This window comes from Populus trichocarpa, chromosome 6 (assembly GCF_000002775.5).
Source record: "Populus trichocarpa isolate Nisqually-1 chromosome 6, P.trichocarpa_v4.1, whole genome shotgun sequence".
In the NCBI taxonomy this organism is placed as follows: Eukaryota; Viridiplantae; Streptophyta; class Magnoliopsida; order Malpighiales; family Salicaceae; genus Populus; species Populus trichocarpa.
Genome location: NC_037290.2, coordinates 1,583,738 through 1,606,777, shown reverse-complemented (window position 1 = coordinate 1,606,777; position 23,040 = coordinate 1,583,738). Strand labels below are relative to the sequence as shown.

Here is a 23,040-nt window from a genome sequence, read left to right as displayed (position 1 = left end):
GCAATGATAGAACTTGTCAAACTGATGACCGGAGACTCGAAACTTGACTCCGAGTGGGTTTCATTTTAAACTGTTTTTTACATTAACTCGGCCAAACTCAAGTGAACTTATTAGCTGATCTGATGACTTTCAGATTAATCTGAGTAACCTAGACCATAAATCGGATCAGATCTTCGACCAGGACTGACAATCATGAGTATAGCTTTTCCTTTTAAAGCCGAGACAAAGATGGATTTAGTTTCGTAGTGTGAAAATTAGTCTGCCGACATCATTTGATTGGAATAGAAAAATGGATCGACGGTACCTCTTTAAAACCAATATAGACATTCAAGCAACGAAACAGAGTATTTATCAACCAGAACTCAAAAAAGAGAAAAAAATGTACACAGGTGCTGTTGGCACTGTGCAGTACTTCGGAATGAATTGCTTACTGCATGTTTTGACTGTTCTGTAAATATTTCTGCAGATCAAACATTGGTTTCAATGATATCAGCCAAAAGAAGAAGCCGGCAAGAGAAATGATAAAAGAACGGACATTAAGCTAGTGCCATGGCCATATCTCAATAATTCTTTTTTTCTTCTTTTCTTTTTGGTAGTTTTTTTAACGTCATTAGGAAAACTGTATCTCTGCCATGTCTCAATCATGTATTATTCAAATTTTCTCTGTGATGTGAATAACAGTGTGTCCTACCATTTTTTGTTAGATTAAATGATTAATTTCAAATCAGGTTATGTGTAGCTTGATTAATTTTACGGATCTTAAAATTAATAATTACGTAAGTCTTCAATAACTCTGAAATTTATAAGAATCGAACTAGTAATCTCTTGAAATTAATGATTATGTAATTTTTTAATAACTTTGAAATTTATAAGAATCAAACTAATAATATCAACAAACTCAAAGTCTAACCAATTAACCAACACCTTAGAGTTTTGTGTCCTACCATCTTGATTGGACTGATCGATGGTCAATGTTGTGGACTATGGGCAAATTGTGTATTATTGACTTTGGCACTACAGCGCAATTATTTTTATTATAATAATATTGTTTTATTATTTTTTTTAATTCATAATTGTTTGTGTTAGGTTAAAAATTGAATTAAAATAATTAGATTTTATCGAGTCTAATCTAGTTCAATTATAGCCCAACCTAGACCAGGCTCTGAGTCTTGATTTTTCTGGATCGATCTATCAAGTCAGTCTAGATTTAACGGCTATGGTTTTAAGTTTCCTAGAATGAAACCAAGTAGCTAGCTAGTGATATAACCATTTACACGAGTAGGATTGAAACTGAAGTAATTTCCATGCTAGACAGATAATTTCCATGGATCTTCGGAAGAAACATGCATGTGATCAAGCTTTGACTTTCATCGATGGAAAGAGAAGAACTACACGATGATAAAAGCAAATAGTAGTAATTGGAAATGGAAAAGTCATTATGGCACGCACAGACATTGAAAAAGTTATGGCCATAGGGATTCCAATTTCTTCAGCAGTTCCTATTGCGAATGCCATGGAACCATCAGAAACAGTGCAGGTCACTGGGGGGCGTCTGAGGATGCATTATCGTTCAGTTTTGCAAGAAGATCTCGCAAGGAAGTTGCAGTTCTTATAATGATCATCTCTCTCTTTCCACGTGATTTTTGCTTTGAATTTTTCTTTTGGGGTTCAATTAGTGATGTAGTGAAATAGAAAACTGGTGTTTTTCAAGTTTTAGGACTAAGAAAAAAAATCATGTTTTGATATATTCGGAAACTCAATAATTCTTAATAAAAATAACTTGCAAACTATTTAAATAGCACTAAATCAACTTAATCAAGTAAAAACTAATCAAAACTAGGAAAGGAAAAAAAATAACTAGAGAAATTAAAAAAAAAAAAACAACTAAAATAACGTCTTCTAAGTGAGTGCATCTCTTCGGTGGATTCCATTGAGTGGTGAACTATCCTAAATTCTAATCTCTTTGTGGTGAGACTGAAACATTGAGATTTGTGAGTTTAATCCTTGTTCTTCCTCCTTAGAGTGGTGATTTTCTATATCTCTAAAGGGCTAACATCATCTATCCTACATTTTCCATCTTTCACGTTTCCATTCCCATCATCCACCCTGACTAGAATTTCCACTGAAATTCCAGCCCTCTCGTATGGTATCATGGTCGATTTCTTTGCATCTTTTCATCTTCCACTGGCATTAGGGAGTCCAATGAAGAGGAGATTTTAGCTATCAAGAGAGCTTTGATGTGTCTGTAGCTCTTCCTCTTATGCTATTCCTCGGGATAGCAAGCAAGCAGTAAATAGACCATGAAGATTGCAGAGAGAGTTTGATGCTATTTTTTTCCTTAGATAGGAATTCTCTTATAGATTGCTAAAGTAATCGCTAAATACAGTCAAGTCTGTTGCGATTACCCCATTTGGATTGTTTCAATACATGGTCTAGACATGCAAACGGATCCTGCAAACACATACACCTTACACAATCAATTACACAACTAGCACAAGCCTTGATTTTGTTCTTTTCGCCAACAAACAATCATAAAATGTAATTACAAAAGTATTTTTTAAAAAGATCATGAGTTAAGAAGTAGTTTTGGATTGTAATATTTCATTTATGAACTTGTCTAAATTAATGGATGATGAACCATGAGGGGCAGCAGCCTCTTCAGCCAGCTTCTTCCACTCCATGGCCTTTCCCCTCATTTTCTCACCCTTCTCTCCTTCCATTAACTCTCTTACAAGCTTCTCTACTTCTTCCCTTTTGACTTTGTTATCAATCTCCATGCCAACTCCCCATTCACTGCCAGCATAGCTACAGTTTATTGCCTGGTCAGCAAAAAAAGGCCAACAAATCATGGGCACCCCAGCACACAAGCTTTCAACAGTTGAATTCCAACCACTATGAGTTAGAAATCCTCCAATTGATGGATGGTTTAGTACTTCCTCTTGTGGGCACCAACTAGCTATGAAACCACGTTTTTGAGTTTCCACTGCAAACTCAGCTGGCAAAATTGCCGAATCACCGATAACCAAATCCGGCCTTATAATCCACAAGAATGAGATCTTGCTATCAGCTAACCCCATGGCAAACTCAACCAGTTGTTCAGCTGTCATCACTGTTATGCTTCCGAAATTCACATAGACCACTGATTTGAGCTCTTTGGTGTCTAACCATTGGAGGCATTCACTCTCTTCCTTCCATAGATTGTAACCAATAGACTTCAAACCATCATCTTGAATTTGATTGAGAAGTAACTGAAATGGACCGATGGAATAAACACGAGGAAATATAGTGGAAAGGCCATCCAAAACATCTAGCTCCAATGCATCGAAAGTATGAAAAGTAATTGCCTGAGCTTTAACAGAAGTCTCAGCAACTCCAATTACAAAGTTCAATGAAAGGTCGTTTTCACATGTTGTTCGAATAAATGGAAAATCTTTGAGTTGGATGGCTTTCATACCAGGAATCCCTTCTATAATTGTGTTTTCAAGATAACCATTTGTTAGATAACTCTCATCTGTAAAAACACAGTTCATCAAAGTTAGCTTCTAGCACTCAAAACTATCCACCATGGGAGGTTGGACAGAGCCAAACAACCGTGTACAAAAGCCTCGTCACCTTAGGCTTAGAACACAAGAAATACTCTAAAGCTCTTATAAACAAACTGAAAAGGATTGTGGAATTGTACACTGTAACACTAGAGATCTCATAAAAATTCCTTTAATAAAAGTACCTTTTAGTGGAACGAAGCCCTTCTCCTTGAGGCCATGAAGTTGTTTGTATCCCATATATCCACATGCGGACATGGTGACGAACATCACAACTGGGAGTCCAGCTTCTTCAGCAGCTGTGATGGTGAACGGCATGAAAGCATCAGAAACTATGCAAGTCAGCGGAGGATTCACAAGCTTTGCAAGAAGTTCCTTAAACGGAGCTAACATATTATTTTGAACAGCAACTGTAATAGAATCTATTTCTTGCGTGGCATCAATATCTGAAGAAGGGATGCCATCAGGGATGGTTTCAAAACAAAAGTTGGGCAAGCCGTCAAGGGCATTAGGGCCTCTTGATTTCAAGAAACGTTTGTGATTAAACTCTGTGTTAACAAATGTTATGTGAAAACCTTTGTAGTGCAGAAGTTTTGCCAATTTAAGCATGGTTTTTATATGGCTTTGTAGTGGACATGGGATCAAAACTATATGAGGCAAGTAATTAGCTTCTTGCTTGGATCCCATCCTTCACTACTACTCTCTCTATGCTTGCTTTCTCTCTCTCTCTCTCTCTCTCTCTCTCTCTGGCAATGGACTCTATGTGCTTGCTTGTTGCTTGCTGTAGCAATTCATGCTTTCCTACCGCCCTCGTTAATTAACATATGATATTCCTGAAATGTTGACTATAATGATAACTAATTGATTTAATGTTGACTATATTAAAATCATTAAAATACACTAGAAAATATTAATTTAATATTTTTTTAAAAAAAAAAAACCCCTCAAACAGTCAAATAGTCGTTTTCATCCACCCTTATTTAAGCCTTTTCTTGTAATGGTGAAGACAGAAGCAATCAAACTCACCATTAAAAAAATTCAACTGGCTATCATTAAAAACTGTTCAGCATCTATCATGATTTAAGCAAGGCATTGACGATATTAAAATATGCGATTCGGTAATTCAAATGAATGAGGTAAAAAAATATTAATAGCTTTATGACCGTTCATTCTCCCCTAGGTATATATATATATATAAAATAAATTAAGAGATAGACTTAATAATTAAGAAAGTTTGTTACATTTCTTCACTTCCTAATTTCAAATCTTGAGGGTACATTAGAAAAATTTACTGCTGTTGCTGTTATTATTTGTTTTTTTTTATTATTATTAATATGAGTGTCCGGATCATCTTTCACGTACCTCGATTAATCTTACGGACCTTGAAATTAACAATTATGTAAACCTCGTGTGGTTATTATATTAGCAACAATAAAAAAAACAAATCTCTTAATCTCAATCTTTTAACAATAGCTCTTGCCCTAAGTCTTGGTTATTATTTGTATCTTTTATTGTTTATGATTGTGTCTCTTTTTTACGGCAGCTAACTTGTGAGTGACATTTTTATTTTTATTATTTTATATTTTCCTTTAAAATATTAAAATGTCTCATGACTATAGATTTGAAATCCGGCCCGGTCCGGCGGGTCGACCCGGGAGCCGGCCGACCCGGGGCTAGAACCGGGCCGAGTTGATGAAAAAATAGGATAAGTCATGACCCGGTGTGACCCGGCCGACCCGGCGGGTTGACCCGGCAAAACCAGGTCAAAAACCCGGTTGCAACCTGTTGACTTTTGTTTTTTTATATATTAAAATGACGCCGTTTTGAATTTTTTTAAAAATAGAAATTGACCCGGCCGACCCGGTCAAAATCTGGTGACCCGATCAAAACCCGAAACCCTGGCCTTGGACCGAACCGGGTTTAAAAACTTTGCTCATGACATCGACCTCAATCTGCCCCAGCCCCACCACAAAAAAAAAAAAAAAAAAAAAGATAGATAGAGAGCTTTACAAGTAATAAATCCTTGATTCTGTCTCTCACAAATAATCCGTTTCTCAATTTAATTTATTTCCAGATAAAGAGTTTTGTCAACCGAGTCTAGTGTTTTTAATGATTCACAATTAGGTTCTTCTGTGCTTAAATAATGAAACAAAACGGTGCCATTTTCAAGAAACTTTGACAGAAAATACAAATAATAGATATATCTATATAAAGATCCAATCGAGAAATGTTTGAGATTGCAGGACTAATTGAAAAGGCTTTTCTTATTCTAGGATGAAACTGAGAATTGGATAATATGTTAAATAAATCATGGTTTTTTTTACATTACGTTCCAAACTTTATTTTTTAAATTAAAATAAATTATTTTTTATTTAAAGAAATTTATTTTTTTATTTTTATTTTGCATGCTAAAATCAATAAGAAAAATAAAATATTAGCCTTATTTGATTGGTAGGAAAAACACACGTCAATCAAATCAGTAATAATTATGTAAGGGGAAATTGCCATAAGTTGGATTACAACATGTTTCACAAGTGGAGTATATAAAATTTAATTTCAAACAAATACAAGAGATGAACTAGGCTTTTCTTTTTCTTTTTTTTTCCCACAAGAATGAACTAGGTTGTTTTCTTCTGTTTTTATTGTTTGCTAACAATTAAATTTCTGTTTAGGAGTGTAGTTTGACAATATTTTTTTAGATGTTTATTTTTTTAGTTTTTTTTATCATTTTAAATCGCTGATTTTAAAAATAAAAAATATTATTTTAATAAATTTTCGAGTAAAAAATATTCTAAAAAGCAGTCTATATAACACTCTCAATCATGCACTAAATCTGGTCATCGTGACATTATAACAATCATAAAAAGAAATCTTCAGTATCAAATACCATATTGTATTAGTATTTCAATGCATTTCTTCTTCTTAATCAGAATAAACAAGTTTTCAAATCCTCGCACGTGTCAGTCACTTCGCTGTCTTTGGATGGCATATGTAGATGAATTTAATGGAGGAAATTATCATTCCGTCGCATCATTGGATTCGTTTCAGCATCCTCTACCTCCTCAAGTGGCGAGTGAATGTTGGTTATCATTGGTTTGGCTTCAATTTGCTTTTTTTCTTCTTTTTTCCCATTTTTTTCCTTCGCTTTCTTCCTCGTATTGGGTGTTGGCCATGCAAAAAAATTATATCATACCTTCAATTTCTTTTTCCTTTGATTTAGTCCTTCTTCTCTTAATTATAATTATTCTATTTGCATTGATTATTTTTAATTGGATTTTATTTCAATTTCATCCCCGGTGGTTTGATTTTGTTAATTTTTTTTTAATTTGGTATTCATTATTTTAATTGATATTTTTTTTAGTTTTGAATCATTTTATTGATTGAATTGTTTTTCTTCAATTCAATCCCTAAGCATTTATTTTTATATCAAATTTGGTCCTAATTCTTTTAATTGCTATTTTTTAAATTGATTTTTTTTTTAATTTCATCCCTTAACATCTGATTTCATTTAATTTCCCCTAAACATTTAATTTCATTTGATTTTTATGTTTAATTTAATCTTAATTCTTTTAGTTGCTATTTATTTTATCTTGCATTGTTTTTTTGTTGACTTTTATTTTCTTCGATTTCATCTCTCAATAGTTGTTTGATAAATAATATTGCTTCCTTGTTTTTTCATCTTGCCTTTAATGGGATCACCTCAATCTCATGACCGGGATCATAGATCTTAAAGATTAGTCCGAGTCAACTTTGGTTTTTTTAAAGCATTTTTTCCAATATTTTTTTTTCAAATTGGATAGTTAAATTGAAAAAAAGAAGAAAAAACTACAACAAAAGGAAAAAATAAAACAAAAGAATGAGGGTTAAATTGAAAAAAAAACATAAACTTTGATTGAAGGATAAAATTGAAAACAGTTAAAACTCTAACAAAAAAACCAGGGTCAAAATGAGAAGTTAAAATAATAAGGATCAAATTGAAAAAAACAATACATGACAAATTATAATTGAAGGACTGAATTGAAAACATAAAAAACTTTTGTAAAAGGACCAAGGATGAAAATAAACCATCCAAAACATAAGGACTGAAACTAAAAAAAAAAAAGAACAGAGGACAAACATGTAGTTGTGTTGGAAGAGAGGGAAAAGACGTAAAACACAAAAAAGAAAGAAATGCTAATCGACGATAAATCGCTTATCGACTACCATCACACGCTGCACTAGGAAAAAGGAGACGCGATGGCATGTCTAGGGACAAGGCGAAAGACCAGGTTTAGGCAACTTGTGGTGTCGCACACACCACTTTTTTTATATATATCTTTTCATCATACCAATAGGTGTCCATTCCTTACATTCTGCTAATGTATTTGGTCTTGCGTAATATTTTATATGACATGGGTTTATTCGGTCAATTTCATTTGTATTTATCATTTAAGTCATGAGTTTTTTAGGGTTGATTTATATTTTATTTATTTAAATAAATAAGTTTAGTAAACACAATTGGATAAACTATCTTGTTTTTGCAGTTTTTTCTTGGTTGTCGTTGATGATTTTTTTTATTTACAATAATTTTTATTGATTTATTTAATTAAATGATCACATAGGCTTTTCAATTTGTACTTTGAATTTTTTATGTAAGAAAAAAATAAATTTAAACAACATGTATACCTGATATTTTTTTTGATAAAAAAATTTATAACCCACAACAAAACACGAGTTAAATAACTAGTTTGCGATCCCTTAGTATATATGAACATATTAAACCTTAGTTGACCCAGTTATATCTTATTTAAAATTATTATGATTTGTTAAATTCAATGGTAAATAAAAAAAATGAAGCCTCTTTATTTTTATATTTTTAACTAAGTATAAGGAATATTCTCATGTTATATTATCTATTAATTGTTTTTAAGGGGTGTAGCGTGATGACAAAGGGTCTGAGATCTGCATAGCAGTTCTTGAGTTCGAGTCAGAGCGTGCACCTCTTGTAAGAGCCTAGGACAGTCGGGGTTTTACTCGCTCACCTGGGCCCACAAAATACATTTTCCGGGGGGTGGGGTTTCCTCGAATCCAAAAAAAAAAACTATTAATTGAGATTAAATTTTTTTATTTAGTTGATTTCAGTGATTAAATTTTTTAAATTCCCATCTTAAGATTAGAATTCATAAAAAGATTTAGGATTGAAATTCAATTCCTTTTTTTAACTAAACAGTCTGGCGTTCTTAATTAATTTTTTTGTATAACAAGATTAAATCTAAGTATGCGTATCTTCCCTTGTATTTCCAACATGCAAGTGTACGCTCGTTAGTATATTTTGTATTGAATGGTATTTTTATGTGATTTTTTTTAATGCACTAGTGTCGTGGACTTTATAATGTCGTACCTTTCATTAAATATAAGATGCGACATCAAATTTATTAAGAGTATATGATTAAGGTACGGATTGAGAGTGTAGCTACACATATATTTTCAGATTTTTATTTTTTTTTAAATTTAATTTAATATTTTTTAATTATTTTAATATCTGATGTAAAAAGTATAAAAAAGTTATAAACAAATATTATTTTAATATATTTTAAAATAAAAATATTATAAAAATAATTTATACGCAAACAACATGAAGTTGTGGTTATGTGAGCAAAAAGTTATCTATATATGATTGAAGTGTCAACTGCTTGTGTGATTTATTGTTTACATATATAAAGATGAAAATATTTTTTTATGAGAAATATTGTTGTAAAGAAAATTATAAGAAAATAAACGAAGACATATTATATAAAATTAAATAATAAGAAACAAGAAAACAACAAGAAATTTCAATATTCCAAGACTAATTGGAATTAATTAAAAAATAGATTATATTAACTGAAACTCATTAAATAACAACACAAAATCTCAAGGTTTTTTAATAATAACCAGAGGCATTTTTATTGAAAATAATTATTTTCTTAAAAAAAGAGTAATTTTCTAAAGTGGATGGTGATTTTTATCGGATAAGTCACTGAAAAGTTTCCCTCTCATTTTTCTTTTCTATTTTTCAAATTAAATTAAAAGCAGATCACCCAATTTATTTATTTATTTCTGATAATTTGAACGGTTCATATGAATTTACATGATCTGATGTTGTCTTTTTTTTTTTTACCACATATAAAAAATATATTTAAAGTGGCATACGGCATTGTAACAGTCCCCTTGTTTTTTTTTTTTTTAATATAAAACCTTGAGCATTTTCCCAAAAGGTTGATCAGAGACCGTAAGTGGTTACCTTGTCTTGTATTCAAAATTCCTGTTCCCAGGAAGATGGAGATGGAAAAAAAGAAGGAAGTAAAATATGCAATGAATTTGGATATAGAGATAGATAGGATATCCGTAAACATTGTACCGGTGTAAAATATTTTTCAATTAAAAATATATTGAAAAAATATATTTTTAGATTTTTTTATTTTTAATATTTATATTTAAAAATTATAAAAATAATCTAAAAACATCAATTTAATTCTTTTTAAATAAAAAACTTAAAACTTTTTTTTAAAGCAAAGCTATCCCAATGTCAAACTTCCCATTATCACTTAAAAATGGGCCAGACCAATCATTATTAAGCCCAATTAAACCAAACGGTGTATGTGTGTGTATATATATATTAAAAAAAAGTGTTATGGAAGCCTACTTCCTTTTATCACTTAACATGGGCTGGACCTAACCTCATTAAGCCCAATTAAACCAACCAGCCTTTAAATAATTTCAAGCGGTTTCTTCTTCAACAATTTGGCGCCACTTTGTTTTGCACATCAAAATCCCCTTCTCTCTCCCTAAACCACCAAACGTCTTCTCGTCCGCCACCAAAATGGTGTTCCTCCACCAACAAAACCCCTCCCGGAAACGACCTTCCTCCTTTATTCCTCCATTTCCACAACCGAAAATCCCCAAATCCTCCACGACCACCACCAAAAAACCACCACAATCTCAAAACGAAGCCGTCGAGGACAATCAAGTATCATCATCCTCATCGTCATCATCCGTTGATAAATTGGTGTCGATTCTAGCTGATGCTGGCTGTACTTTGATCAATCCTTCAGGTCCACCTTGCCTTCCTTCTGATCATCATAAGTTCCGGAACCATCTCAACCGTCTATTTTCTTCTTCCGATACCGCCCCTGCTCTCCGCTCCGATTTCCTTTCCGGATTCTCCTCTTACATTAATCTTCAACATAACTTCCGCAGGTCAGTTTCGTAAACTCACAAATTCTGCTTTATTTCACGATTTAGATAAAAAGCTCCCTGGAATGTGCCTGCGCGATTGCGTGGGCCCCACCGTGGTGCCCTTAATTACGTCATTAACATTTAATTAAGTTTTAATTATTATTAATGTTAATTAATCAGGGTTCTTGCATTTTCGAAACGAGATGGTTTTGGCGCCAAGAGAAGTGAGAGCTTAGTAAGGCAGCTCTTGCTAGTTCCAGCAATTCAGCTAGACCTTCAGATCATGCTCCTCGAGAAACTTCCGGAATATTTCGACACGAATTCCGTAGATTCTAGAACAACACTGTCGCTCGAAGATGATGTAGCCAGGCTGATAATTGATCAATTCCGGTGGCTTGATTTTGTTGTTGATCCTAATACATTCACGGATAAGTTATTGCAAGTTGTTTCAATCTGTCCTTTATATTTAAAGAAAGAGATTATCGGTTCTTTGCCGGAGATCATCGGTGATCAAAGTAGTAATAATGCTGTCGTTGATTCGTTAGACCAAATGCTACAGGAGGATTCTGAGATCATTGTGCCGGTGCTTGATGCGTTTTCGAATCTTAATCTGGATGAAATGATGCAAGAACAGGTGCATTGTTATGTTTTTGGAAAATAGAGACTTGGGATTGAGCATTTTATGTTTTTGTTTGATTTGTTTTGATAGTGATAATTTTTTGTTTTGAAGGTTATTTCGACAGCTTTATCGTGTATTAGGACAATAGATGGGGAGCATATTCCGAATTTGCTTAGTTTTTTATTGCTATCGGCTACACCTCAAAATGTTCGAAGAATAATATCGCAGATTCGTCAGCAGCTAAAATTTGTGGGAATGTCGAATAGTTCTCGTTCAAGTCAGCAGCGGAAACTTAAAGGGAAGTCACTCGTGGATAATACGGAGGCGTCTATTCTTGATGCTTTGAGATCAAGTCTTTTATTTAAGAATGTAAGTTTTCTTTGCAGTATTGCCAATGTAAGCATATGTGTATGCTATTTGTCTATATGATCTTATTCCATTTGCTGCTGTTTAGATGCTGTGTCAGGAGGTTTTGAAAGAATTGAGTAGTATTGAGAAACCTCAGGATCACAAGGTCATAGACATATGGCTTCTGATATTGATATACATGAATGGCAAGTCGATGCAAAAGAGTGTTGAGAAGATTCTCAAGAAGAAAATTGTTGAAAGTTGTATTCGGGAAGATATGATTGACCAGTGTATTTGTGGCAACAAAGAACTGGTTCAGGTATAAGCTGCCGTCATTTTGAATGAAGAATCATTTCACATTAACAAGCTAGGATCAGAATTAAGGAATGGTTTTGGAACTCCTTTTGATTTCTGTCTTATGTTTATTGACTAGGATTATTTTCCGTGGTTTCTTTCATTGGCCGAGCACTTATTGGCATGTAAAGAACAAAAAGCAAGGGATTTTGGCATTCACATATACATTTGCTTGTTTGGAGAGTTTGGTGATACTTATTTTCGACAAGAGGTCAGTAGCCTGCTGAAATATTTCTTGTCTGTGATTTAGTAATTTAAACGCATACTGTGGGAAGTCTTATTCCAGCTTTTTTGCAGGTTCTTGGGGCACTTGTGACTCATGTTGGATCTGGTGTTAGTTTCGAAGTAAATTCTTCTTTGAACACCATGGCTTTGCTGGCCTCCAAGTATCCACAGGAGTTGATTCCACTTTCTGCTCATATAAATGGTATTTATCCACTCTTGTGTCACATGACTATATGCTGTGACTTGATGCTGATTTCTCTTGATGTGTTTAATGTTCTGCCTTAGGTATACTGGATTACTTGGAAGGATTTTGCATGGAACATCTACACAAGGTCTGTAGATTTTTTCTATTCTTGGCATTATAAGTTGAAATGCTGATAGTTTGTGCCAGTTTCACTAGCTTTCCGTGGTGCAGGTTTATGAAGTTTTCAGCAAGCTGGCTTTGGCAGCTCGATCTAGTACATATTGTTTTGGATCTTCAATTGCAGATGAACTGTTTATGATAATCCGAAAGCAGGTATTTTCTGTACTTTTTTCTTTTATCCTTCTCTTTCTGTCCCCTTTTAGCTGCTTACAAATTTCCTCTAGTCTTTATCCATGTTCTCTTGGTTGTCATGACTCATATTGGATAGGTCAGCCATCCAGATATGAAGTACAAGAAGATGGGCCTAATCGGGACTCTGAAAGTAGTCTCTTGTCTCGGAGACATAAATAATGCTACCGGGGCGTCTCCTTCTCAGGTAGGATTCACTGTTTCCTCAACTGCAAGATTATGGCTGCTTATTTATTTGCTGCTGATGTTTTTTCCAACTGTAAATAATGCTCCATGTTTGCTCCCCTGCTATAGAATTTGCAATGCTTTCCTATGTTATAAAGGAAATTAATCCTGCTAACCTTTTTTTTTACTATGTTTAATTTCTCATGTTTTAATGAAGATTTTTTATTCCAGCATGCCTATTCACCATTATTGAATGTTACTTACACAGAAATCTAACTGTGAGGAGGCTTTGGAACTCTTGAGAACATCTCTGGATTCTTGCAAGCAGTTGTGCTTACCATTGGTTCTCTTTTATGATGAACTGACTACAATAATGCTTCATAAGAAACTTCAGCCAGAAATTGTAGAATGGTCAGTGACTACAACCACATAATTCTGGAAACTAAGCTTCTCAGTCATTTAAAACAGTATCAAATGCCTGATTATATTGGAGAAAATTGTCTGTATTTTGTAGGGTTGGCAAACATGCTGGAGAGTTTGAGTCTAAGTTTCTATCTGATCTCCAAGGTGGACAATTACCAGGCGAGGACTCATATTGTGGTTTAGAAGGTGAATTAGCATTGCAATCTCTTTCTTGATTTCTCATTTTTTTTCCCTTGAAGTTAATGGGAAATCAGGACATGTATAACTTTCCTTTTGCAGGGGAACTGTGGATGAACCTGGATGGTGACATATCTCCTATTTGTTTGAGCATTTTGTCATTGTCGTCCTCTTCCTTGCAGTAATGTTCTGGCCATCCTTGCCCTTTTCTTTTTAGTACTTGTTTAAATGTTTGTGCCTGTTGGCTTAAAAGTTTGTTCTGCCCAGGTCTACGTCTTCATTGCAAGTTCTTCCTGCTAACTTCCTCTTACTATCCGCTGTAAGTTCATGGACTTTAGGCATTAGAACTATAAGCTTAGAAGGAAGCATATGGATGTTTTCTTTTTGGTCTGTTTTTCAGGTTGAGAGGTTGACAAATCAGGGATCTCTTAGTGGAATTGATGCACTACTTGGCTGCCCTTTGCACCTTCCCTCCTCTAAGGTGAGGCCAGGGAGATGCTTTTACTAACATCATCGAGAAGTAATTCTTTCTTCATATGTATGGTTTTTGGTTATTTTAGCATCCAAGCGTTGTTTTAAATACAAGCAGAATTTTTTGCCTTTGCTCATGTTTCAAGGAGGGCAAGGAAAGTTAAAAAAGCTAGAATACTATGTCAAGCAGGAAAAAGCATGGTTTCATTGAACAGGTTTTGAAGTGCTTTGCTTCCAAAGTGGTTATCTAGCAAATCTTTGTAACTCATTGTGTCCAGATCAAGCAGTGCACATAGTGCTCCTGACGCTTGATACTTTGGAACTTCTGATGACCTTTGCCACTGTGTCACCTACTTTGTGATTTCCTTCAGCTTTGTACATTTACATAGTTTGGCACTGCTGTTGGTCTTGACCAATTTCTGATACCTATATCTTGTGCAATGTCAGTACTTTTCTGAAGCAGGCTGGCAATCATTGACAGCTAAGCAGAAACAGATTGTATGCCTTTCTCTTTATTATGCGGCAAACTGGATAAGGGAACTGGTAATATTTTTTTAGTTTGAAATTGTCACCTTCTGGGTTGAGCCACTTTTTTTTTTATTTGAATAATTTTCTATATGTTCTGGTCTGTAATGCATACAATTTTGCTTGTAGCTTAATGCCTTTTGTACACAAGTTACTGGAAGATTTGAATGCACCAGTCAGGCTACAAAAATGGATATAATTGTCAAGCTATTGAAGCGACTCAGGAACCTAGTGTAAACTCTAGTGCTCTCAATTACTTGATTATTCATGCGCCATTTTTAATCACATCTTTTTATATATTAAAGCCTTGGTGTAATTCTCTGTACAGTTCCACAATAGTACCCTAGGTGGATTGGCCTTTTTACTGCTGTTATGTGAACAGTGATAAGAATGACGTAATAAAGGCACACTGTAAAGTGACAGATGAAAGCCTAGAAAAGGGATAGCTCTTACTTGATCAATAATTTGGTTGACTATGACTTCTATAGTTAGTCATGCAAGCAATCCTAGGCATTCCATACACTTAGAGGTAAAAAACTGGAATCTTTACATCATTTGTTACAACTGCATATTCTTATTACACCGATGAAAGTCCCACTTACTAGTCTAAGTGTATTTGATTCATGCCAGGAGTTATGCAATTTTCAATTGTAGTTTTTTTTCAGTTTCATTCTGAAAGCAGTATGTTATCTTTGCACTGATGAAAATAGTATTGAAATGCAGATTTCTGGAAAATTTACTAAACAACTGCATCAAATGCCATCCTCTGTCTCTGCCAGAGCTCCATCTTCAAGTTGATAATTCTGGAACTTTACTTTTAAACAAAGCTAACAATAGGGTACATTTCGAAAAAAACGGTGAACATAAGAAAACACAAGACAACAAACATAAAAAGACATCAAAAGAATCAAGTTCGGATCCAAATGGTAAACTCCGGCAGCCAACAATATTGGATGTGTTGAGGAAAAAAGGAGCTGTAACAAGCCAAGATGTCTCAAATGAGGAGTCTACTAGTCAATCTTCGAAGGGACAAACATTTATTCCTGCAGATCAAGATTCCTGTAATTCTACTGGGCTAATAAGTTTAGAAGTTTCTGCAGTTGCCAAGGCTCTAGAAGCACAACGATTTAAATTCAGGCCGCTCCATGTCCAATGTTACTCCCTTTTGATGTTTTCAAATGTGAGTACACAATAATGCTGCTGAAAATCATGATTCTCATTTCATTTAGTTTTTACATGCTGCTTGCTGTGGGATTTTCATTTCAAATGTAGACTTTCAACTGCAGGATCTTGTGCAATGGTATTTTTCTCAACGTTTTATTCAGTTTGTCTGTTCTGAAATTGCATTTTGTACTTGGAAGGAATGTAAAGGAGAATGGTTTTATATCAACTTATTTAAGCACTTGTATGCAAGAATGTTACTAAATTAGATATTACATATCATATCAAACATCTATCTGTTTCATAAGATGGATGGTCTTCTGCATGTGCTATCCTTTCTTCAATTTTTTCTCTCTCTAGAATTTCTAGACTAAGATTACTGTGTTAGAGTGATATGCTGGTATTCGCTCACAGTCCCACACTCTGATTCCCTTTCCATCTTGTTCCTTGGAAGGGTGTTCATTCACTAGGCATGATAATTTCTATCCGAAGTCAGCATCTTGGTTTTTGGTCTAGTCTCATGCTGTTGTTTAATACATGTGTAGTATATTTAAACAAGCACTGATGGAAGTCATTTAATGTGTCTTTTCATATGCAGAATCAAAAGTCCTGTTGCCTTGATCCTGCAGTTGAGGTACAAATCTAATTGTACTGAGATTGTGGTAATTTGTTTTTTTTTTAATAGGTTATTAATGTCATTAAACATGCACAATGATTTATTTCCTGTGCTAGTTACCCCTCTATCTATACCTTTTGCGCGATCTTCACAACAAGCTGGATTACTTTATGCCTCCTGGAAAACAATTCTCGGCCACATGCTTGAGTGCTCCTGCAGGTTTTACTAGAATGACCTTGCAAGAGTTCTTGAGCAACGTTAGGCCGCTTTTTCCAAATCTGAGAAGGCATTTTGATAATGCCATTTTTGTTCTTAAAGAAGGTTAGTTTATGCTGCTTAATTTGGTTGGATAAATGCTACTCACGTGTGACAGTGTTCTTGTTATCTAAGAGCATGTTCTTTGCAGGTGATGGAACTTGTGAAGATCATTGGAATGTTCACTCTGCTTCTGCTGGAAATCCAGAAGTAGCCAGTATTGTGTTTTCAAAATCTGTAGTTTCGACTTTGGTATTTAAAGAAGTACTTCATAGTTTTAGTAAGGTATTTTTTTTTAACTCTTGCTCTCTCTCAGACCAGTCACCAATACATAATTGATTCTTTTTTTCTTTTGAAAATAATGCAAGCAACCTTTCTGAGTTTCTATTGTTCAAACTTCTTTCTGCCCTTTTCCTATTTGCAGATGCTAAACCTTATTGATGTTCAAATGCACAAATCAGTTCTATCGGATCTTCTTGAAGCCTTTCAACCAAGAGAAGTATCCGAGAATGTGTTTTCTGGCCTACAGCATAGCCCTTCACCTGGGACAATAGAATATTTGTATCTTGGAGCTTCATCATTTATTGAAGATGCATTAGATATGGGTATAGATTCTATCTTGTTTGTAGCGGTGTATAATGTGGTCAAGAGGTATCCTTTGTAATTATAATTACTTCTCCTTGCAGCATGTTCATTCTCCTTTATGCTGGCCTCAGAATCTCTTCTTACCCTAGAATCACTTGTAACCTCTGTCCAGACTGTACTGGATAAATCGGAGACTAATGGTAAAGGTATACACTCACCATCCATTCACAGGATCCTTCCAAACTTGCGCAGCAGACTTGGAACTTCTGCCCAGAAGCTTTTAAGTCACAACTGGGATAGTGAACATCTTGAGAACAGTTGGAAGAACAAAGTATGACCATCTATCTCATCCTATTTAGCTCTTTGTTTCAGTAGTCTTTAATAGTTAATGGAACAAGTAACATGCGTAGATGGTGTTTAATTTTCTGATGTTGTCAGGGGGAAATTGTACAAAAGATTTTGCAGATTTACCTGGAGAATAGTGAATCTAAATCTGATTTGTTGGATAAGCTTGCCTGCTCTATTTTGCCTGTGGTATGTGAATATTTCTATACTTATCTTCTGCTAACTCATTACCTTTGCATCTGACCATCCTAGTACAATGTTCTTCCAGATAGTAAAATTGTTATCCCTCTAACTTGGAGTTGAAAATGTGATTTTAAGAGTTCACCATTTGGAATTTGGAACCTGAATTTGAAACAGTTAGGATAAAACACTGACTTGCTTGAAACATGGATGGAATGTCCAACATTGCAATGCACCAGACAACATGATTGTGCTGCTTTCCAAGTTATCTGTAAATGGAATTCACTTTCTTACTAGGTTTCTTCATCTGGAACAACAGTAGAAGATGATCATCATGGTTTCCCAACTCTATGCAATGCAACATTTGTTGTGTGGTGCCGGGTGCTGGTATGGTTTCCAATGGTAGCATTATTGTAGATTTCATCTAATGTTTCTGTTGCTCTTTGGAAATGTTTACATAAGGTGGTTTTATGTGCAGCATGAAGGGAACATCGCTATTCTTAACAAATTGGTGAGTTTTAAATACATAAGATTGAAATAGAGAAAAATTCATCTGGAGTTAGATTTTAGTTTCTTATTCTTTCCTGTCTTGTGATTAGGTTAAGGAAATTGCTCTCTTTATGAAACCCAGAGCTGCTGTTCAGATTGAAGCTGTTGAAAAGCATTTGATCAAAATACAAAAATCTGTGAACGTTGTCGTATCACTAGTTAACTTGTGCAGAACTCATGACAAGGTAGGAAAGCAGAAACGGGAGTGCCTTTGTCAATATTTAGGTTCTAATGTGAAGTGGAAAATGGTTGACATGCTAAATTAATGGAGCAGGTGACTGTGCGTGCCATGTCTGTCAAGTATGGTGGGAAGTTTGTGGACTCCTTCCTAAAAGGTACATCCGTGACACTTTCTTTTTGCAGTAGAATCTGAGATGTAGTTGCTTGGAGTACTGAATTTTAAACCTTCAAACAGTTTTTGATTTCTTACAGGCTCACTTTCAAACACACAATGAACTCATAATCCAATTGGTAAGATCAGGTCCACTGAACAACTTCTAAGGTGGGTGATTATGATAAAAATCTTAGATTGGTGCTAAGCTCCTCCTTTGTGCTTCCTTTAGGTAACAGAGCTTCAAAAGGCCACAAGAACAATACAGACTCTATGTTCTGAAGCAAAGGTCAGTTTGTCATGTTCATTTCTATTTTTGAGTCAATAACTTTGCAACATAAGATCAGTCTGAATTTGTTGCTCTTTGTGAAGGGCTCGAAACAAACAGCCATCACTAGCAAAATTCCTGCTACAAAGCGTTCAATGGAACGGTTTTTGTTCCGCGTCAAGGCTCTTCTTCACTCGACATCAAGTGGATGCACTTTTTGGATGGGTATGGAAGTTTTATAATTGTTTAATTTATATACCCTTATTGCATTTTCCAGAATTCAGTAACATCTGCAATAAACATCAACTGAGCTGTCAGAATCCCATTTAAAGCTCTTTCCTAGCTAGTTATATCACACAACTTTAATTGGGCAATTAGAAGGTATTTGGCTAATTCGGTCTAGAAACTAAAATGTCAATCAAAAGTTTTAAAATTTAACCACCCTGGAACTTGGATATAGTTTTAACTATCCCCTTGGAATGGTTTACCTTGTTTTAATTAATTGAGCAGTTCAAGCAGCAGTATGTACCCTGAGCTTCTATTGGAATTACTTGGTCAATTCTTAGAATGAGGGTCAGGGGTAGGGGCAGTTTGATTTCCCTTAGTTAAGGTGGGAAATGGGAGACTTTGTGTTAGGGAGCTGCCTGTGTTCAGGAAGATGCATGAGCCTGCACGCATGTGAGCTTACACACAGGGATAGACACCACCTCCAACCCAAAAGTCTGCTTGAGTTAGGGGTGATGCATGGCCTTTGTGTTCGTGTTGGGCATGCAAGCACTAGGGCTTATACGCAAGGATGAACAACACCTCCAACCCAAAAGTCTAGTCGAACATAGGCAGCTCTATAAAAAATTGGTATCATAACCAAAGGTTCTGCTTTTCCATGACTTTGTTTGCTTCCATTGGAGGTGGAGTTGTGTTCAATGGGTTGGGCTCAAATGTAAGGAGAAGATTTGTTGGGTGCACTTTGTCAGAGAACCATCTCAACCAAATAGGTTAAGTTGTTAGATGAGATCCTAAGATATGATTTATATAATTTTCTAACATACCCACTCAGATGAAAGCTTTTTGAGTTTGAAACTTGTACATGTGTTTAGTTTTTAGTTTTTATTAAATAGAATGAGAGTTGAGAGATTCGAACTTGTGATTGTTTGGTCAACCCAATAACTTAAACTATTATTTATATAATTCTCCAACATACATGTAAGTGGTAATTATCTTACATTAAGAAGGAACGGGAAAAGAGACGTATACAAGATGAGCCCTTGACCTAGTAGTCTAGGTGTTTGGGTTAGAGGTGGTATCCATCCTTGTGTGTAAATCCCCGTGTGCTCAGGCACAAAGGCAGCTCACTAACACATTGCATCAATTTGAAAACGACTATTTGATTTGAAGTTGATGAATGGTCACAGTATTTACAATTTGAAATCGACTATTTGATTTGAAATTGATGAATGGTCATATTATTTACAAATTGATATCATAGATGAATTGGAGTGCTCATATTTTGTTAAAAGTTTCACAATTTGAAACGAGTGGTTGGATGAAGCTTTTAGACGACCATTGAAGAGCACGAATTTGTGTTGTAAGCCTTTACATGGCTTCTTATAAATGACATTTCGGCTGTTACACTAACAGAATTTTATTGGTGATATTTCTTTAGTTGGCAAAAATATAACTACGGTCCAACTAACTTATTTACTATCCTTGTGTTATGATAGGGAATTTGAAACATAAAGATTTGACGGGTCAGGTTGTAAGTTCCCAGGCCTATGCAGATGATCAGAACAATAATGTTGACGAAGATCTGGCAGAAGCTGTTGAGGAGGATCAGCCAGTTAGTGTTGCTAGTGAGGATAGAGAAACAGAATAATTGCCTTGTCTATCAAAGGGTTTAGTGGTTAAGACTGAAGCCAATATCAAGTATTTTTCTGCGAAAAATCTCAGAGTTCAAGACATGATGTGGTTTGCACATCCCAGCAAAAGATGGACGAAAAGGAAAAGGAGGTAAGATATAAGAACACAACGTTAACTCCTAATCCATTGTAAATGCGTTATAAATTGAAGATTCCGGTAAGTCATACTATCGATCTGTGATAAATTTATTTTTCAGTTGATATAATTTGAGTATCTTCTACCAGTTTCAGCTGCATTGATTACATGATTTCAATTCAATAAATCTCTTGCTAGATAATACTGCTATAATCATATAGTTGATCTTTGCATTATGGACCAAAAATTATCGACTCCAGAAATATATGATTTTTAAATTAGATTTACTTCATGCCAACCATGCAAATACCAATATCTTATGTTACAATAGGGTGGAGTTACATAAAAAAATTTATAAAAGAAAGGTGGTTCATTAATCTGGATATTAATAATACATTTATTGCCCCATATAAAGTTTAAGAAAGTTACTCCTTGACTGCTTTAAGATTTATTCGGAGTTGAGTACCTGTCAAGGGAAAAAAAAAACAGGCCAGCTTATATTAGGACATGAAGGATTCAATAAATAGACATGAACCTTTATTTGAGAAATATCACCGGGACTATGAATTTGTTTCTCGGCTGTGCCTTTCGTATTTTGGTAGAGAACAGAACTGAGCACAAGCCTGGGCCGGAAAGTTTTCACCTAAGCCTGACCCTATATTCTGACCAGTCTAAGACCCACGCTTTAAGCTCGGACGCAGACCTGTCCAGGCCCTGGAATCCTTGGGTCATACCTTAGGCCTCTTTGGCAAATAATTTAAGAGAACAGATCACCGTCGATCAATAAAAATGTTCAAAATTTCGTTGAAATATGAAAATATTGAGTAAATCCAAAAAGTGACTTCTAGGTAGATGCTCCGGCCTCACGGGTTCAATATCATCTCGGTCGTTTTTGAAGGACCCTAACCCACAGTTATTAATCTCAGAAAAAATTGTGATTTGAAGCCTCATTTGGGTCATCTTTCAAGTTAAATAAATAAAAAACATTAATATCTATTATGTTTTTAATGATGTGATTGACAGTCAAAGATTATTTAAATCGGTCAGGGTTAATTTTAATAATTAAAAAAAAAACAAAATGACACTTTTTTTTAATTAAAATGATTGATGTGGTTGATCTAGTGACTTAGTGATCTAGATTTTATTCTAGAATAATCTTCGAGTCGGTCTAAAAACTATATTCTAACCTATAATTTTAGTTGTTACATTTGGTTAGGAAATGAGATTGAATGGGACGAGATTGAACGGGATGAGGCAATGTTAGCTCTTTTATAGAAAGTTGGACAAAACTAAAGCTATGAGTGATGATAGAAACACTTATTTGGTGGTCGAAGTAAAGATATCCTATTTTGTCATGTCCGGTCTCACATATCAAATGCTACTTGCAAATTAAAAAAAATACTCGACGGGAATATATGGTAGTGAAAATAAAAATAAAAATTTGAAGAAATTACCTGCCACAGATATCACCGTTTAATGGAGTCACGTTCAGATTACACTCCTTGGAAAGCTCCAACATGGCATTTTCCTTGAAGTTATCGAAGTAGGAATATGCTTCCTTGTAACACTTGCAACCCAGAGGCTGCTCATCTGGTTTAGAAGCCAGGTTCAAGATCATCTTAGCTCCATTACAGCATGACATTGATGGCTTTGGATCAAAATGCCTCTCAAGTAAGGGTAGCACTATCTAAGAGCCATGGCAACACGATCACATTCAAATACATCTGGTCTGACTCCTTGGGTTGCAACCATGGTCCATTGTGATACTACTAGAACAAGAAAGATAAAGACAGCAATGGTCTTCATAGAGGATTGCCTGGTGGAGTTCTCGCTTATGCTTGGTGAGATTTGCTTGCAGGTTGGAGAGTATATAGTATATACACAGTTGGCACATGGAAAGAAATGTGAAGGAAGATGATATCATGGTTGTTATTTTGTTAAAGGTAACTGTTTGTTAGCAAAGCAAGGTGTCAGCTACAACACCAGAGAGTGTCCTTGGCGAGGATGCCTTCTTCAATCCTTCGTAAGGCACAGTCGATGCTGAACCGTATGCCTAGAACATTCGATTCATTGCCTATGGTCGAATTTTTTTCTAACATCCAGTTTAATCAAGGGGTTTCAATGTCTTTGAAGGAACTGCTTTGTCCCATCTGCCAAAC

The 23,040-nt window shown here is 34.9% G+C and overlaps 3 protein-coding genes across 5 annotated transcripts in view; 2 read left to right on the top strand and 1 right to left on the bottom strand.

Moving 5' to 3' along the window:
• LOC7479617 (DEAD-box ATP-dependent RNA helicase 53, mitochondrial) overlaps positions 1–23,040 on the top strand; it is a 68,348-nt gene that overhangs the window by 24,782 nt on the left and 20,526 nt on the right. The gene's annotated exons all lie outside the window — the stretch shown is intronic.
• Positions 2,481–4,332, bottom strand: LOC7479615 (7-deoxyloganetin glucosyltransferase). Its single transcript, XM_002307885.4, has 2 exons — positions 3,728–4,332; positions 2,481–3,511 (listed from the first exon to the last, which is right to left on the bottom strand). The coding sequence occupies exons 1-2, from the start codon at positions 4,227–4,229 to the stop codon at positions 2,574–2,576; spliced, it is 1,440 nt and encodes a 479-aa protein (XP_002307921.4). The 5' UTR covers positions 4,230–4,332; the 3' UTR covers positions 2,481–2,573.
• On the top strand, positions 10,202–21,029 carry LOC7495644 (uncharacterized). 3 transcript variants are annotated; one of them, XM_024604338.2, is made up of 31 exons: positions 10,204–10,760; positions 10,920–11,373; positions 11,470–11,727; positions 11,813–12,025; positions 12,140–12,271; positions 12,358–12,487; positions 12,571–12,617; positions 12,701–12,802; positions 12,918–13,025; positions 13,272–13,414; positions 13,518–13,612; positions 13,706–13,784; positions 13,871–13,922; positions 14,004–14,084; positions 14,522–14,617; positions 14,729–14,832; positions 15,323–15,779; positions 16,359–16,394; positions 16,493–16,697; positions 16,783–16,916; positions 17,056–17,236; positions 17,318–17,547; positions 17,655–17,750; positions 18,039–18,128; positions 18,220–18,252; positions 18,341–18,475; positions 18,565–18,625; positions 18,706–18,761; positions 18,854–18,910; positions 18,994–19,114; positions 20,611–21,029. In XM_024604338.2, exons 1-31 carry the CDS (start codon positions 10,384–10,386, stop codon positions 20,760–20,762), a joined length of 4,515 nt encoding a protein of 1,504 aa, XP_024460106.2. In that variant the 5' UTR covers positions 10,204–10,383; the 3' UTR covers positions 20,763–21,029. The 3 variants fall into 3 exon arrangements, 1 of the variants encoding a protein (XP_024460106.2); XR_002982604.2 differs by lacking the exon at positions 20,611–21,029 and having other exon boundaries at positions 10,202–10,760; positions 18,723–18,761; positions 18,994–19,085; XR_002982605.2 differs by lacking the exons at positions 18,565–18,625; positions 18,706–18,761; positions 18,854–18,910; positions 18,994–19,114; positions 20,611–21,029 and having other exon boundaries at positions 10,202–10,760; positions 18,061–18,128; positions 18,341–18,371.

Excerpts from the sequence above, each read along its gene's own strand:
- LOC7479615 (XM_002307885.4), bottom strand. The coding sequence starts at position 4,229 with ATGGGATCCAAGCAAGAAGCTAATTACTTGCCTCATATAGTTTTGATC. Across the intron at positions 3,512-3,727 it reads GGGCTTCGTTCCACTAAAAG|ATGAGAGTTATCTAACAAAT; the intron begins GTACTTTTATTA and ends GTGTTTTTACAG.
- LOC7495644 (XM_024604338.2), top strand. The coding sequence starts at position 10,384 with ATGGTGTTCCTCCACCAACAAAACCCCTCCCGGAAACGACCTTCCTCC. Across the intron at positions 12,803-12,917 it reads TTATGATAATCCGAAAGCAG|GTCAGCCATCCAGATATGAA; the intron begins GTATTTTCTGTA and ends CATATTGGATAG. Across the intron at positions 19,115-20,610 it reads TGGATGCACTTTTTGGATGG|GGAATTTGAAACATAAAGAT; the intron begins GTATGGAAGTTT and ends GTGTTATGATAG.